This window comes from Coregonus lavaretus (assembly GCF_964263955.1).
Source record: "Coregonus lavaretus genome assembly, contig: HAP1_SCAFFOLD_497, whole genome shotgun sequence".
In the NCBI taxonomy this organism is placed as follows: domain Eukaryota; kingdom Metazoa; phylum Chordata; class Actinopteri; order Salmoniformes; family Salmonidae; genus Coregonus; species Coregonus lavaretus.
The window spans coordinates 1-15,000 of record NW_028157881.1 but is presented as its reverse complement, the minus strand read 5'-3'; the positions used below and the strand labels follow the sequence as shown (position 1 = coordinate 15,000).

At 50.9% G+C, this 15,000-nt stretch overlaps 4 protein-coding genes across 4 annotated transcripts in view; all 4 read left to right on the top strand.

Annotated features, from left to right (window-relative positions):
• LOC311124735 (histone H1-like) overlaps positions 1-423 on the top strand; it is a gene marked incomplete at both ends in the record, with an annotated part of 624 nt that extends 201 nt beyond the window's left edge. The window contains one exon of the mRNA XM_084198838.1: positions 1-423. This exon is cut by the window's left edge and continues 201 nt beyond it. Within this exon, the coding sequence (XP_084054964.1) occupies positions 1-423 (423 nt within the window).
• An 819-nt stretch (positions 424-1,242) lies between these two features.
• LOC311124752 (histone H2A) lies at positions 1,243-1,629 on the top strand (the record flags this gene model as incomplete). Its single annotated transcript, XM_084198854.1, has 1 exon — positions 1,243-1,629. The coding sequence occupies one exon, from the start codon at positions 1,243-1,245 to the stop codon at positions 1,627-1,629; it is 387 nt and encodes a 128-aa protein (XP_084054980.1).
• Positions 1,630-5,130: 3,501 nt separating this feature from the next.
• On the top strand, positions 5,131-5,442 carry LOC311124747 (histone H4; the record flags this gene model as incomplete). Its single annotated transcript, XM_084198849.1, has 1 exon — positions 5,131-5,442. One exon carries the CDS (start codon positions 5,131-5,133, stop codon positions 5,440-5,442), a length of 312 nt encoding a protein of 103 aa, XP_084054975.1.
• A 681-nt stretch (positions 5,443-6,123) lies between these two features.
• On the top strand, positions 6,124-6,498 carry LOC311124740 (histone H2B; the record flags this gene model as incomplete). Its single annotated transcript, XM_084198842.1, has 1 exon — positions 6,124-6,498. The coding sequence occupies one exon, from the start codon at positions 6,124-6,126 to the stop codon at positions 6,496-6,498; it is 375 nt and encodes a 124-aa protein (XP_084054968.1).
• Between the last annotated feature and the right edge of the window lie 8,502 nt (positions 6,499-15,000).

The window sequence follows — 15,000 nt, the reverse complement described above, 5'->3', positions numbered from 1 at the left end:
AACAACTCCCGCGTCAAGATCGCAGTCAAGAGCCTCGTCACCAAGGGTACCCTGGTCCAGACCAAGGGCACCGGTGCATCCGGCTCCTTCAAGCTCAACAAGAAAGCCGTCGAGGCGAAGAAGCCCGCCAAGAAAGCCGCAGTCCCCAAAGTAAAGAAGGTGGCCGCCAAGAAGCCCGCCGCGGCGAAGAAGCCCAAGAAGGTAGCAGCCAAGAAGGCCGTCGCCGCAAAGAAGTCCCCCAAGAAGGCCAAGAAGCCCGCTACACCCAAAAAGGCCGCCAAGAGCCCCAAGAAGGTGAAGAAGCCCGCCGCAGCGGCCAAGAAGGCAGCCAAGAGCCCCAAGAAGGCTACAAAGGCAGCCAAGCCCAAAGCCGCCAAGCCCAAGGCAGCCAAGGCCAAGAAGGCAGCCCCCAAGAAGAAGTAAACCTATTACAAACAGTGTTCTACTCGATACATGTTGTACCACAAAAGGCTCTTTTAAGAGCCACCCACCTCTTTCCATAGAAAGCGCATTGATTTCCATGTACTACCTGTCGTGGAAAAGAAATTACGCACACTAGGCTACTTTTACGCACACAACATTGTCCCACTCTGGGTGTGTGCGAAGGGAGAGGCATATAATAGAGGGCCAAAATGGCTCAGAAATTCGACCTCACGAGTGCACCCTCACCAGCCATTTTTATATATGAGCCACTGGGCTATTCCCGTTCAGAGGCAGGCTGCTGTGATGTGTTACAAGTGCCATGTAATAACAATAACAATACTATAGTGGCTTCGAATTGAAACTCACGAGTGCACCCTCAACAGCCATTTTTATATATGAGCCACTGGGCTATTCCCGTTCAGAGGCAGGCTGCTGTGATGTGTTACAAGTGCCATGTAATAACAATAACAATACTATAGTGGCTTCGATTTCAAACTCAAGAGTGCACCCTCACCAGCTGTTTGTTTCCCATTTGGAGAGAAATAATGTGTGGATGTCATTTCGGACATTTTGGCGCTCACGCGAAATGACACAAAGTAACAAAGTCGGAGGGAAACAAAGTAGCCTCTCACTCGCTGCCTGTGGGTGGGAACCGGCTTAGGGCTGTCTGTCTGTCCATCTGTCTGTCCCTCGCTCCAATTGGATAAGGCCACACCGGCCCGGTGGCCAATCGTTGCCTCTTGTGGCGAGGTATATGTACGGCTCTCGAAGTGGCGAGCGGCTCATTCAGACTTTCTGTGACTTTCTCAAGCTACCAATATGAGCGGAAGAGGCAAAACCGGAGGCAAGGCCAGGGCGAAGGCAAAGACCCGTTCATCCCGTGCTGGCCTCCAGTTCCCCGTGGGCCGTGTGCACAGGCTGCTGCGCAAAGGCAACTACGCCGAGCGTGTGGGCGCTGGCGCACCAGTCTACCTGGCCGCCGTACTCGAGTACCTGACTGCTGAGATCCTGGAGTTGGCCGGCAACGCTGCCCGTGACAACAAGAAGACTCGTATCATCCCCCGTCACCTGCAACTGGCCGTCCGTAACGACGAGGAGCTGAACAAACTGCTCGGCGGTGTGACCATCGCTCAGGGTGGTGTGCTGCCCAACATCCAGGCAGTCCTACTCCCCAAGAAGACCGAGAAGGCAGTCAAAGCCAAGTAAATTCGCTACTGCGACTTCAACTTGACTACTCAACCCCCAAAGGCTCTTTTAAGAGCCAACCACCTAGCTCTCCAAAAGCGCAAAGTACCTTTCTATGACCGCAATACATTGAGTGGGTGTATACACAACTATTTCGACATTCTGTGCCCACATGAGGCCTTGCATGAACAACAACACCTACTTGGCCTCATTTGCCATAGCAGGCTAGCATTAGATGATACGTGCCTATAAGCTGTCACTCTTGACTTTGGCGACTATTATTGCGCGTAAAGGGCCGGCGGCGTCCTATTGCGCGCGCACCGGGAGTTTGAGTTTTGGAGAGGCCGGGCCTCCCGTCCAATGGCCAACGGAGGAGGCCTGCGAAACGGGCCAATCGGGGTGGTGGGGAGATGGTGTCCAATCAGCAGGCGCCACTGCCGGCTTTATAAACTTCACATAGGCATTTCGAGGCTATACTCCCGACTGTCAGAGCAGCGCCATGGCCAGAACCAAGCAAACCGCTCGCAAATCCACCGGTGGCAAAGCCCCCAGGAAGCAGCTCGCCACTAAGGCTGCTCGCAAGAGTGCCCCGGCCACCGGCGGTGTGAAGAAGCCTCACCGTTACAGGCCCGGCACCGTGGCTCTGAGAGAGATCCGTCGTTACCAGAAGTCCACTGAGCTACTCATCCGCAAGCTGCCCTTCCAGCGCCTGGTGCGAGAAATCGCCCAGGACTTCAAGACCGACCTGCGCTTCCAGAGCTCCGCCGTGATGGCCCTACAGGAGGCTAGCGAGGCTTACCTGGTCGGCCTGTTCGAGGACACCAACCTGTGCGCCATCCACGCCAAGCGGGTGACCATCATGCCCAAGGACATCCAGCTGGCCCGCCGTATTCGCGGAGAGCGCGCATAAATGAGGATGACCTGAACTCGAATATCCCCCAAAGGCTCTTTTAAGAGCCACCTCCATATTTCCATCAAAAAGGCACAATTGTTCCATGTATACACGCACCTCTACATTAGCCACCATGTATGTTGTTCACTAACACGTCTAAAAGCTACGTATTGCACCTTTTTAGTTGCCTGAAGTCTAGCTTCAATGTTTGTGTGTGTGTATATACACAACCATCTGGCATCATCCACTTCCTTTGAACTATATAGTAACACAGTAAAATGCTTTACAAAGGAGGGGAAAAAGAAACGAGTGATAATATAGGCCGAATAGTAACAAGAATTGTGTTCAGATGAATAATTGACACTATTAGTTGTGTGTAATAATAGCCTTGCATGCAGTCCAGAAAAAACATTGCATGCCAACTTACTTTGAAAGTCCCATGTTGCAGTGCTGCTGAGAGACTCATGCAGAGGCCCAAACTTTACAATGGAGCACGGAGGCCATCTTGTGGTTAAATGTGGGTACTGCACCTCATGGTGAGTCCCTTTCAGCATTTGCTCTTTAGGCCAGCGTTTCCCAAACGCGGTCCTGGGGTCCACAAGGGGTGCGCGTTTTGCGTTTTGCCCTAGCACTCCACAACTGATTCTAATACTCCCAGCTTGATGATGATGAGTTGATTATTTGAATCAGCTGTGTAGTGCTAGGGCAAAAACTCCCAAAATGTGGCCCGAGTTTGGGAAACCCTGCTTTAGGCTAATACTAGCCTATTAGGATGACTTGGTTCGATCGCTTTAATGGCAACTGCTGAACTCTGGTTTCACTAATTACTTGTCCCAGGTCACCATTATGAATCCAATAGCAAAACAAATGTTTCAAAATAGCTCAATAGTGAAAAAAGGCCAGGAAATGATGGGTTCTCAGCAATATTTCACCAACAACCAATCACTATTCACGCATAGACATTAGGATCATCAACAAATATTCCTAAGTCATACTACAAAAGGGTTGTAACGAAATGGATTTGTCTGTTCAATGCAAGTTCAACGTCAAAGAAAAAGTGCATCACCACAACAAACGTGTCTTTAGATACACTGTAAAAAATGACTTTGTGGAATGTACTCAAGCTATTACAGTCAACAAAAGCACACGTCATATTGTTGAGTAGATCTTTTTGCTTGTTTTTATGAGTAGATAAGCTTGAGTAAGTTGAGTTGATGTGGTCCAATACATTGAGTAAAGATGATAGAGACGTAAAAAGGATTATATTACGTTGATTCGACTCAAATAGACATTGTGTTATTTTACCTGAATGATTCATCCTATTATGTATTTAGACCAACTTACTTTGGATTCACTCAATCACATCCCTTAAGAGAAAAGGTATCCGGACACCGGGAATCCATTTATTTAAACATCAACGGTTTGCAAAACATCTGTTATTATGAGTTGACAAATTACGTAATTGCAATCAACACTGCAGGTAAATCATGATTGCTGCAGGTAGGCAACACCGTAGAAATAGGAACTACAACACTAACAACAAGTGACATTTACTCCTGATGTACTGACTGACCTGTTGCAACCTCTACAACCACTGTGCTTATTATTTGACCCTGCTGGTCATCTATGAACGTTTGAACATCTTGGAGAAAAATGTGTGAAACCACTGCCTATATGAGGAGCTGTCGTTGTTTGTTTTATTACCACATACTTATGGAAATTGCACCGGTTGAGAGATGATGGCTCTCTTGTGCCTACGGTGAAGGGTACTTCTGATCCAGCAGGTGGTGCTAAGATCCCTCCCTATATGACTTGAATGATGAGTTGATTTATTCCTTATAGCTCCTAATGATTTTAAGGCCAGTGTTGGCAAACATTACTTGTGCTCCAGCAGGTGGCCATGACATCCCTCCCTATATGACTTGACTGACCAGTTAGTTGATGGACTCCTTATAGCTCCTAAATTTAATGATTTTAAGGCCAGTGTTGGCAAACATGACTTCTGCTCCAGCAGGTGGCCATGAAATCCCCCCCTATATGACTTGACTGACCAGGTAGTTGATGGACTCCTTATAGCTCTTAATGATCTCAAGTGTCTGTGTTTTTATGTGGTTAGGAGTTTTGCTCACTGCGTGTCCCCCTTCCATTTCAGTGTTTCCCAACTCCAGCGGTAGAGTAGGCTACCCCCAACAGGACCCATTTTTCTTGTAGGCCTGGACAGCCACAGCTGATTGAACAACCTGTCACCTAAATTACCAAGTCCTCAATGAGTAGAATCAGGTGCAACAACAACAACAACAACAACAACAACAACAACAATATGAGGAGAGGGACACAGTGTACTAGCTGATCTCCCAGTTGTCACAGTTTGGCCTTGTGTTCCACATAGCCTATATCAGTATTTGAGTATGTTTCCCGCGCACGTTAGTTGCTTTCACGTCATCTTTGAAATCGCTCCTCCCTAGTCCCCTAGAACGAGCGCCCTCCCCTTTGCAACGCCTCCGAACATATAACAGAGGCGCGCTTTCTGTGCCGCCGGCCTCAATCAGGTCGACCAAACGCAGATAATAGCGCACCGCGCACCGGCGCTGAAATCATTCATTCACTTGAACTCAACTAGCGAACACACCATGTCCGGAAGAGGCAAAGGCGGCAAGGGACTCGGAAAAGGAGGCGCCAAGCGTCACCGCAAAGTTCTCCGCGATAACATCCAGGGAATCACCAAACCCGCTATCCGCCGTCTGGCTCGCCGCGGCGGCGTGAAGCGTATTTCCGGTCTGATCTACGAGGAGACCCGCGGTGTCCTGAAGGTGTTCCTGGAGAACGTGATCCGTGACGCAGTCACCTACACCGAGCACGCCAAGAGGAAGACCGTTACCGCCATGGACGTGGTCTACGCTCTGAAACGTCAGGGACGCACCCTGTACGGTTTCGGCGGTTAAACCCACTCTCTTCGGAACCTCAACACCCCGACTCGAACCCAAAGGCTCTTTTAAGAGCCACCCACATCCGCTTAAAATGGGCCCATTCCATGTAGTGTTATATATAACAACAAATGTTTAGTATGCAATTTAGTAAGAAAGTATGAGCCACTTCGAGTGGACAGGGAGTATTAATTAGAGGATTCTAATGTCCCGTCCACTTTTAGCGCACAGAGGGAGGCCTATATCTGACAGTGGCAAAGTGTAAGAACGTTATTATTTTGGGTCAAGCAATAGTGGAATTTGGACAACATAAAGCCACCACGAGTCGGTAGACGTGGCTCGAAAAGAGGGGGACAGCGCGCACACACACACACACACAGTCCAAAATGGGAGCCCTATGTCTGACGGTGCCAAAGTGGGCAATTCTATCACCAGCATTATTTGGCACAACAATCGTGCCATTTGGACACCTATTAAAGCCCCCCTTTTGAAACACACAATTCCCCATCGGTCACAGAGCATAGGCTATAGAGAGGAGGGAGGGAGGGAGGGAGGGAGGGAGGGAGGGAGGGAGGGAGGGAGGGAGCAAGCAAGCAGGGGAGTGTCTACGGCCGCTGACTTTGCTTAGCTTCCTCTTCATAAGACGGGTAAGCGCCCTTCACCCCCTCATTCGTTTCTGAGAAGCAACGAGACATCATCATGCCCGAGCCAGCAAAGTCAGCGCCCAAGAAGGGCTCCAAGAAAGCCGTCACCAAGACCGCAGGGAAGGGCGGCAAGAAGCGCAGAAAGTCCAGGAAGGAGAGTTACGCCATCTACGTGTACAAAGTCCTGAAGCAGGTCCACCCCGACACCGGCATCTCCTCCAAGGCCATGGGAATCATGAACTCCTTCGTGAACGACATCTTCGAGCGTATCGCCGGAGAGTCCTCTCGCCTGGCCCACTACAACAAGCGTTCTACCATCACCTCCAGGGAGATCCAGACCGCGGTGCGCCTGCTGCTCCCCGGTGAACTTGCCAAACACGCCGTGTCCGAGGGCACCAAGGCCGTAACCAAGTACACCAGCTCCAAGTAAACAGCGCATTTGGACTGCTCTACTAACCCAAAGGCTCTTTTAAGAGCACCCACTCTGTCAGTAAAAAAAGCAATTCCATCGCCACCGAATGAATGCGTAGGTAGGCTGCGTTACATTGTATCATTGTTTAATGGGCGGCGCGCGCCGCCTCGGAGAGCGGCTACATTGTATCATTGTTTAATGGGCGGCGCGCGCCGGCTCAGAGAGCGGCTACATTGTATCATTTCCCCTGCCCGTTCCAGCGTAGGGGTTCTATATCGTGGAGCTCCGCCCCATAGGGGAGCTATGCTCCTAGTGGTTTACCCTCTGCCCTAAGGCAGATGCAGCCTGAAGCAAAATTATGCACACACCTACAGCCAATAGGAGTACAGGTGTCCCTATATAAGGAACCCCGTTCCCTCAATCTGCCTCCCATTATCTTCAGCGACTGGACTAGAATTGAAGAAGCCATAGAAGACTCAGGAAGATCTCGTCGTTGATATCCAGCCATCAACGTCTTCCTACAATGAGCACACCTAGCTTATCCAAGGTAAGCATTTAACAAAAGCTCTTTTCAGAGCTCAATGTCGCTGTTCCCCTTGGCGGCTGTCGACCCCCCCCGACACTGTTTCGTGGGTTGAGAGGCACAGCACGCCAGGGACAGCTTCATCAATCCCCCACTATGCGCCAGCTGCGCCCTCCTTTTTTGAAGGAGTGGAAGCAGCATTGGGCATTTTTAGGGAGGATATTCCTCTTGAGGATGTGCTATCAGTGTTAGTCTCAGCTGAGGCATCATCTGAGGGCACTGACTCAGGAGATGACAGGGCTATTGGGGAAGAAATGAATATTCTATTGGAACAATTCATTACACTGACCCAGATGTTTAACACCCCTTTTCCTTCGGGAAATTGTGAGGTCATTACATCCCTGGATGATGACGCCACAGCCTCTCTGTGCCTGAATTCTCAGGTCTCATTGAGTGGGCTGCTAAACAGCGGGAGATTAAGCTGCCCCCCATTCCCTCCAACCCGGAAGTGGATATGAGGAAGGGCGGCCGTTACTCTCGCTACAGCTTGGCGTCAGACGGCGGCCTCCAGCAGCAAGGGAGCGGGCCTCGCCCCCCCCCTGCAGCGCCAGAGGTGCCGGCGAGAGAGGTCATTAAAGCGTCATCCTGGCATCACCCGAAGGGCGGCCAGAAGAGACGCCGTTTATGACAGGCGAGGGGGAGAGAACGGAAGACGGCACAGCGCCTGCTGTGACCGAGCCCACTGTCCCCCCCCACTCTACCGTTGAGTGTATGGAGGAGAATGTTTTTTGTTGATGTGTGTAATAAAGAGTTGGCTCTACTTGACACTGTCAAGAAAGAGCCCCCTTTTCCATAATACATCCGAGAGCGTTCGACCTTCCTCACTCTCGCTCTCTCTCTTACCACTATGAGTGCAGCTCAGCCCACCATGGTGCGTTGCTGAATGCACACATAAGGCAGGTATATAAAAGGTATTAAGTGTACCTTATAGGACCTCACTTTACAGACTCCTAGGAGTGCCGTAGTGAGTGTCTCACATAGCAGGCTGCAGTCTCAGCCAGATAATGGCATGATGACGCGACCGCTATCCGGGACGGCGCTCTGTCTCAGGCTAACGCCTCAGTCAGTGCAGTTCAGACCCGTGCTGCGTTCACGGAGGGCCTGATTACTACGGTTACGGGCGTAACCACGTATCGGCGCCCCCGTTTCTCTCAGAACGCGCTGATAATAACCACATTGGGGGTGGCGCACTATCACAGACTAAGGTCTCTGTTAGTACGACCCAGACCCATGCTGCGTTCAAGAAGGGCCCGATTACCACGGTCACGAAGGTGCCCAGTGTATCGGCGCCCCCACCTTTTCCTGAACGCGCCCAGGCTCACCACACTGAGTGTAGTTCAGCCCACCAGGGGTGCAGAGCTGAACGCACACAGGAGGTGAAAGGAGGAATAATACCTAGACGCCGTCTTGGTTTATCTCAAAGAGAACTCACATTACAGACTCCAAGGAGTACTGTAGTGAGTGCCTCTCATAGCAGGCTGCAGTCTCAGTCAGGAGACATGATGACGCAGCCGCTAGTTGGGGATGGCGCACTATCGCAGACTAAGGTCTCGGTTAGTGCGATTCAGACCCATGCTGCGTTCACGGAGGGCCCGATTACCACGGTGACGAAGTTTCCCAGTGTATCGGCGCCCCCACTTCTTTCTGAACGCGCTAATACTCACCACACTGAGCGTAGTTCAGCCCACCAGAGGTGCAGAGCTGAACGCACACAGGAGGTGAAGGGAGGAAAGATACCAAGACACCGTCTTGGCTTATCTCAGGATACCTCACATTCAGCAGGCAGCTGTCTCTGTCCCAATGTGACATGAAGACGCAGCCGCTAGCCGGGAATGACGCCTTGCTGCAGGCTAATGCCTCAGTCAGCGCAGATCAGACCCGTGCGACGTTCACGGAGAGCGGGAATACCAGGGTTACAGGTATAACCAAGGTATGGACGCCTCCGAATTATTCTGAACGTGTCAATGGCCATGGCTATGAGCGCAGCTCACCACATATTGAGTGTGTCGTTGAACAGTCGCCTAAGACCAGTAAAGAGGCATTGTGGCACCACCGTGTGGTGTCAGTCAGAGATCACACCTTTCAGATTCTATTGAATTCTGTAAAGGATGAGTCTCATGTTAAGCGGCAGTCTCAGTCAGACAATGACATGATGACGCAATCGCTTTCCGGGCAGAGCGCTCTGTCTCAGGCCAGTACCTCAGACAGCGCAGTTCAGACCCGTGCTGCGTTCCTGGAGGGCAAGATTACTGGAGTTACGGTCGTAACCAACGTATCAAAGCCCCCGACTCACCCAGAACGAGCTGACGTATCCTCTCCCTTTCAAGGGGGGCCCGACTTGGGCTATTCCACCAACCCAGTGCTGGGGAATAGCGGCGGCGAGGGCCATAGAGGAATACAGGTCCTTCCTACTGGACGCACCACAGCTTCGTGCGCACCCGCTGTCTCTGCATTGCTGGCAGTGGCGTCGAAGCTGTACCCTCTCACGCTGGCTAGAACAGACGTTAGAGAAGGGTTATGCCCTCCAATTCCATCGGACCCCACCCCCGTTCAAGGGAGTGGTGGAAACGGTGATGAAAACGCCAGACAAAGTAGCCGCTCTGAGATCAGAGATTACGGAACTTTTGGCGAAGGAGGCGGTCACAGTAGTTCCCCGAGAGCAAAGGAACAAGGGGCTTTACTCGCCCTATTTCCTAGTGCCAAAAAAGACGGGGGGAGTGAGGCCGATTTTGGATTTACGCATTCTCAACGAGAGCATAACCAAACGGCCCTTCCGAATGCTGACGACAAAACGCCTACTGGAATGTGTTCAGAAGGGAGATTTTTGTACAAGCATAGACCTAAGGGACGCGTACTTTCATGTGCCGATACAATCGCGCCACAGAAAGTTTCTGCGGTTCGCCTTTCAAGGGGTGGCGTACGAGTTCACGAGGATGCCGTTTGGGTACGCCCTGGCACCTCGAACGTTTTCCAAATGTGTGGAGGCGGCATTGGAACCGCTGCGTCGTCAAGGGATAAGGCTATTAGCCTACCTAGACGACCTGCTGATTCTCGCCCCGTCAGCAGAGCTGGCGTTCACACACACGACACAGACAGTGATTCATCTCACGCGTCTGGGGTTTGCTGTGAATTGGAAAAAGAGCGCACCCTGGCCCAGTCATCAGATTGTCTACCTGGGACTACAGCTAGACACTGTAATGATGAGGGCGCGAATTTCGGACCCTCGAAGGGCAGCATTGTTACTAGCCCTGAGGAAGTGTCGTCCGAATCACACAGTAACGGCGCTATCGATCATGTCACTTTTGGGTCTCATGTCGGCAGCCCACTCTGTGGTCCCGCTAGGGCTTCTGCACATGCGCAAAGCACAGCGGTGGTTCGCCCAACTAAGACTAGACCCAGTGCGTCAACGTCATCGGTTGGTGGTGGTTCCTCTCTCGCTAAGAGCAGACCTGGACTATTGGCGGAACCCGTGCGTTCTCACGCACGGAGTCCCGATGGGCAAGGTGTCATCCTACATTCCAGTGTTTACAGATGCCTCTCTGACTGGATGGGGAGGGACATGTCAGTCTCAAGCGATAGGAGGTGCATGGCCTCAATCAGGTCGTCACATCAACCTCCTAGAGTTGGAAACGGTGCGACTGGTCTTGACCCACTTCGCGTCTACCCTTCGGGGTCGCGATGTGTTGGTCTGGTCAGACAACCGAACCACAGTAGCTCACATAAACCGCCAGGGAGGGGTCAGGTCTCCTGCCCTTCATCGGGCGGCAGTGGAATTGTGGCTGTGGGATCACAAGCACCTTCGCTCGTTGAGAGCAGCACACATTCCGGGCTACTTGAACGTAGGGGCAGACCTCATGTCAAGAGGGGGTCCTCGAGACGACGAGTGGTGTCTGCACCCGGACATTGTTCTACAGATTTGGGAACAATTCGGGAGAGCCGAGGTGGACCTGTTCGCGTCACGTGTGAACGCGCAGTGTCCCCTATGGTTCTCTCTGAGAAACCAGGACGAACCGCCATTGGGAAGAGACGCATTCGCGCACTACCTGTGGCCGAAAGTTCTCCTGTATGCATTCCCTCCGCTGTCTTGCATTCTCCCACTGCTAGCCAGGGTGAGGTCAGAGGAGCTGTCAGTGATACTGATAGCGCCCGATCGCCCGGGGGCTCCGTGGTTTGCAGAGATGAGTCAGATGTTGATTGCGCCACCCTGGCCAATTCCACATCAACGAGACGCGTTGACTCAGGCGGGAGGCTCGATAGGGCAATGGCCCATAATCGGCCAACCACTGAAGGCTTGGTTCCTGAATGGGACAGGTTAAAGCGCCGTGGGTTGTCTGATGCAGTGATCAGAACAATACAGGGCGCAAGAGCCGGTTCCACTTCTAGGGTGTATACCAGCAGATGGAACGTTTTCTCACGATGGTGTGATACACAGGACGTGGACCCCATGAGCTGTCAGGTAGAGAGTGTGCTCTCATTCCTACAGTCTATGTTTGATAAGCAGAAATCGCCCTCCACTATTCGAGTGTTTGCAGCGGCAATTTCAGCTGGTCATGAAGGTTTTAACGGAAAAAGTGTTTTCAGTCACCCTTTAGTGAAACGTTTCCTATTGGGAACGCAACGGCTTAGGCCAAGACCTAGAGCTACGCTGCCCAAGTGGGATTTGGCATTGGTTCTCGAAGCGCTATGTAAGTCGCCGTTCGAGCCATTGAATCAAATACCCCTCAAGATGCTGTCTATCAAGACGGCGCTGTTGCTCACCTTGACTACTGCTAAACGAGTCAGCGATTTGTGTGCACTGTCGACGAGACCCGACTGCCTTGCCATTAATGGCGATTTGAGCAGAGCGGTGTTACGTCCTAACCCGGCATTTGTGCCGAAGGTTATTAACAGTGCATATAGATCGCAGATCGTGGAATTGTGGGCTCTTCATCCCCCTCCCCATGGGGAGAGGAGTGAGGAAAAGCTTCACTGTCTGTGCCCAGTACGCGCTTTGGCGTGTTACGTTAGGCGCACAGCGGCGGTTAGGTCATCGCCTCAGCTGTTTGTGTGTCACGGTGCGGCTGCATTGGGTAGACCACTTTCAAAACAGCGTTTGTCTCATTGGCTTTGTGAAGGCATTGAGACGGCGTACGAGGCGGCGGGGCAACAACCGCCTCAGGGTATTAGAGCGCACTCCACTCGTGGAGTAGCAGCTTCTACTGCTCTTTTCAGAGGAACAGAGGTAGAGGATATTTGTAGAGCAGCGTCATGGTCGACACCGTCTCCTTTTATCCGTTTCTATCTGTTGGATATGTCTTCTAACTCTTTGGCTCGGTCTGTACTCAGCGTGGCTGAAGGGAGATCATGAGCAGAATAGAGAAAGAAAGCAGGATTGTGAATAAGTTCATAAGTCCGCTTTTATTAGAAGTAACATATTATGGACATGTTTTCTAACTCTTTTGTTCGATCGAATTTCAGCAGAGCTGAAAGGCGTTCTTGAGCTAGAAAAGGAGGACAGAGCAGGACCTTGGACAGGTTCCAATCAGGTCCGCTCTGGTTAGGAAGACTTATGTCAAGAATAAGCCTTTTAAACTCCAATCTCGATTGCACTCAGCACAGCTGAAGGGGAATCTTGAGGTAGAGGAGGGAGAAGCAGGATGATAGACTGGTCTCTATCAGGTCCGCTTCGGATGAAGAGCATATTCTGTGGCATGTCTCCTGGCTGACAGTGTCAGCATATAGAAACATGTATTGAGTGGACAGAATGTGAGGTCATCTATCTGAGGTTCAGTTTAGTATGACTGGTATATTTTGTTCCATAGAATATTGAGGCACGGCTATCTGCTAGTCAGATTAGCACGGCGTCTATTCTATTGATCTGCCCAATAGCCATTGACATTGTCATTGAGCTAGATGGGGCGGGTCTATAACCGATGACGCGGTATATTGTGACGCCCTGATGGGTTTTTAGTCGCAGTACTGCGGGAATTGGTTGCAGCCATTGCTGGGCTTGACCTTTTCATTTTTTAATGGGAAGTGTTAGGCTCGGCAGGGAGTACATTTTGGAGCGTTTCGCTCCGCCTTAAACCACTAGGAGCATAGCTCCCCTATGGGGCGGAGCTCCACGATATAGAACGATTAGTTACCGGAGTGTAACTCCAGTTCTATGAGTGGAGCGGAGCCCCATAGGACTTAAGGCCCTACCGACCCTCTCTAGTCTCGCTGAAGATAATATCTCGGGAGGCAGATTGAGGGAACGGGGTTCCTTATATAGGGACACCTGTACTCCTATTGGCTGTAGGTGTGTGCATAATTTTGCTTCAGGCTGCATCTGCCTTAGGGCAGAGGGTAAACCACTAGGAGCATAGCTCCCCTATGGGGCTCCGCTCCACTCATAGAACTGGAGTTACACTCCGGTAACTAATCGTTTAGCGCGCCTTTTTTGGTGTCTTTGCGCGCTGAATAGTAACCCATGTTTGTCGGGCTCTATTCCAGGTGAAGGCAATGTAAAATGGCACCATTTGACAAAGGGTGTAAATAAATAAATCAAAAAGGCAGTCTGTTGGGTTTGATTGGAAATAAATTCCCTTTATCGTCTAATGAGCAGATAGTCATTTTGAGTTGACTTCCTGAATCGGTAGGACACGGATGGAGTGAATGGATGCTCCATCATTGGACTATACCCTAATGATGTGAACGAGAATGATGATGGCAAGAATAAAAAGGTGGTGAATAATATGAATGTATATTTTTTATATATATATATATATATATATATGAACGTAGCCCTTTTGGCCTACAGGTCATTTCCGGTCAAGGTCACATCATCCATATAGTCCCCTGTAGCTCAGTTGGTAGAGCACAGCGCTTGCAACGCCAGGGTTGCGGGTTCGTTTCCCACGGGGGGCCAGTATGAAAATGTACGCACTCACTTACCTGTAAGTGGCTCTGGATAAGAGCGTCTGCTACATGACTCAAAATGTCCACGTAGTGTATTTTCCTTCCTACTACACTCACGAGGCAACAGGATAAAAGGCAGTGGCTTCCACGTGACAAAGTGGGGATATGAATGTGTCTGTAGGCCAAGTCACAGTATAACACAGTGAAGGAGTTAGTGAGTGTGATAGTCGTTGGAGCAGTAGTGGATTCCAATGAGAGAGAGAGAGAGAGTGAGAGAGAGACTGAGTGAGTGAGAGAGAGAGAGAGAGAGAGAGAGAGAGAGAGAGAGAGAGTGAGAGAGAGAGAGAGTGTGAGTGAGTGAGTGAGTGAGTGAGTGAGAGAGAGAGAGAGAGTGAGAGAGAGAGAGAGTGTGAGTGAGTGAGTGAGTGAGTGAGTGAGTGAGTGAGAGAGAGAGAGAGAGAGAGAGAGAGAGAGAGAGAGAGAGTGAGAGAGAGAGAGAGTGTGAGTGAGTGAGTGAGTGAGTGAGTGAGTGAGTGAGTGAGAGAGAGAGAGAGACTGAGTGAGTGAGTGAGAGAGAGAGAGACTGAGTGAGTGAGTGAGTGAGTGAGTGAGTGAGTGAGAGAGAGAGAGAGAGAGACTGAGTGAGTGAGTGAGTGAGAGAGAGAGAGAGAGTGAGAGAGAGAGAGAAAGAGAGAGAGAGAGAGTGTGAGTGAGTGAGTGAGTGAGAGAGAGAGTGTGAGTGAGTGAGTGAGTGAGTGAGTGAGAGAGAGAGAGAAAGAGAGAGAGAGAGAGTGTGAGTGAGTGTGTGAGTGAGTGAGTGAGTGAGTGAGTGAGAGAGAGAGAGAGAGAGAGAGAGAGAGAGAGAGAGAGAGAGTGAGTGAGTGAGAGAGAGAGTGTGAGTGAGTGAGTGAGAGAGAGAGAGAGTGAGAAAGAGAGAGAGAGAGAGTGTGAGTGAGTGTGTGAGTGAGTGAGTGAGAGAGAGAGAGACTGAGTGAGTGAGTGAGTGAGTGAGTGAGTGAGAGAGAGAGAGAGAGAGACTGAGTGAGTGAGTGAGTGAG